The 2,185-nt window shown below is 61.4% G+C and overlaps 1 protein-coding gene across 1 annotated transcript; it reads left to right on the top strand.

Annotated features, from left to right (window-relative positions):
• Positions 1-509: 509 nt before the first annotated feature.
• SPRG_18540 (hypothetical protein) lies at positions 510-1,326 on the top strand (the record flags this gene model as incomplete). Its single annotated transcript, XM_012357982.1, has 4 exons — positions 510-654; positions 701-927; positions 974-1,127; positions 1,186-1,326. Coding segments are annotated over 4 exons (667 nt in total), but the record flags the coding sequence as incomplete, so codon positions are not given.
• Positions 1,327-2,185: the final 859 nt, after the last annotated feature.

The following is a 2,185-nucleotide window of genomic DNA, read 5'->3' as shown; positions in this document are numbered from 1 at the left end:
TTGCAACAGCGACCGCAACGGCGACACGATGACCGTGACTCGGTGGCGGCAGGCAGCAGCGCGGGCAGCTGAAAGCAGAGGCTCTTGCCCGCGCCGGTTGGCAGGTGCAGGAACAGACTAAAGCCCCGCTGCGCAAGGTTCACGGCAGCCTGCTGTAGTGGCTTGAAGGTCGCTGCGTCGTTCGCTGCCAGTAGCGGTAGCAGCCGCTGGGCCATCGCCGACCACGGGAACTGCGCGGTATCCCATCGCGCGAGCAACCGCATGCCAAGTCCAATGTGCGACATGTTCCTCATGAAACGAATCTCAATGACGCCGTTTTGACTCTCTTTTGAGTTGAAAGGTTGCCTTTCTACCACACGAGGTATAGCATTTTTTCCTCAAACTCAATGGCATGACTTTGCCGTGTGCCGGAAAAGGCCATTGAATTTCACAGGTTTCGGTGGCGATGGATCCGCTCAATTGGGTTGCCGCGCCGTCGACGGGCGTGTCCTGACGCGCGTTTCTGCTAGAGCTATGTCAAGGTGCTTGCGTGCCACCTGCTGCAGATCCCGGCGCCAACAAGCGACGAGATGTTCTACCGCCTCCATGGCCGCATCATCACGCGCGCCCAGCTCGTCGGCGTCGTCGCCAGCATGCAGCACAAGACCGACCGCAGTACCTTCATGCAATCGTCATGCACCGCTTCATGCTTGGACCATAGCCGAGTATCTGCTCGATGACGGAACGGGCGAGGTGTGCTTTGTCGATTGGCAAACCGACGCGCCGCCGTGTCAACTGGGCGACCTCGTGCATGTCTTTGGCCGGCTCAAGCCGTCGTGGGAACGTCGCGTCGAGCTCCACGCGACCAAGGTCGTCGTCGTCGACCCGAACGCGGAAATGCTGCATTGGGCGCAAGCGCAGTTGCTGTACCAGCACGTGTACAACCAGGTGCGAACGCGTCGGGACTGTACGAGTCATCGTTGCCACATATTAGCCCGCGCCGTACGTCGAGGCGCCGCTACCAACGCCGCGCGAATCCACCCTCGAAGCGCTCTGTCGACACGCGTTCCTTGGTCTGCCGTTGCCGGTCGAGACGCCCATGGTCGACGACGCGCTGCCCGTCGCGATCGTTATGCATCTCGCGCAAGGTGCTCTCTCCATCTCGCAGTATACAGTCGATGGACACGATATGGTTGATGCGCGTAGACAATGCGCCATCCAGCATTCGGTTCCGGGACGCGGTCGCCGACGTCGTCGTCGTGCCCGACATGGGTGCGTCGGCGCGCCTCGGTCGCTTCCGAAAGGCGTTCGCACGTCTGCGCCGCCTCGGCGCGCTGTATCTGCAAGGTAGTAGCACCTCGACGACCCTTTTCGCGTGACAGCATGGGACGCTAGATGCGGACCAGGATACGTACTGTCTCCTGCGCTTTGAGACCATGGCGTGGCCCATCATAGTCCAACGGCTCGCCCGTCCGTGCCTCGGTAATCCGACGCCGCTCATGTTTTCGACTCCCGGTAGATGATGCTGGCCAGCGCAAATCAGATCTCATTGCGCACGTCGTCGCGTCGCCCGCGTGTCGTCAAGTGCCCCTGCACTGGATCGGTGATGGCATCGACGCCGCTCTGGCGGCGCAGCGCCTTGCCGTCGTCGACGAACACATGCGGATTGCCTTGCGCCACGACGCTTAGGCACGTGCGTGCGTGCATACTTTTGTTGTTTGTATACTCGCCATACCTAAGGTACAGTACAGAGGTGCGGATTGGGTCGGATACCACGCTGCTGCTGCTTCTGCCGTGGCTGACGAGCCTAGGGCAGCGTGCGACATAGTGCTGTCGGTGGGACGCTCACCCAGAGTATGTAGCACGCGGATATTTTCGATGCAGCATCTCCGGACGGGGCTGGTTCCAAGTACCAGGTAAGAGATGACTGCATCCGGTGCATAGCAACTCTCGCTCTCCCGCGTGCTGACAAGATACACGTGGAAGGCAGCCAAGCCGATCGCTGCCATGGCCTCTGCATGATGCTCGTGTACGTGGTGCATCGACGCGGTCGGGCCACGACGACCCTGCATCACGTCCTGCACACGCGCTCGCGTCCCGTCCCGCGTTGCAGGGGCGCAGCGAGCGGGCTGGCCACGTCAGATGACCACGTGGTCGTGGCTCGTGTCGCCAAATCCAGATGGACCCAGACCAGCCCATCTGGGAC

This window comes from Saprolegnia parasitica (genome assembly GCF_000151545.1).
Source record: "Saprolegnia parasitica CBS 223.65 unplaced genomic scaffold supercont2.1282, whole genome shotgun sequence".
Taxonomy (NCBI): Eukaryota; Oomycota; class Saprolegniomycetes; order Saprolegniales; family Saprolegniaceae; genus Saprolegnia; species Saprolegnia parasitica.
The sequence above is the reverse complement of the archived record's forward strand: the minus strand, read 5'-3'. Positions and strand labels throughout refer to the sequence as shown.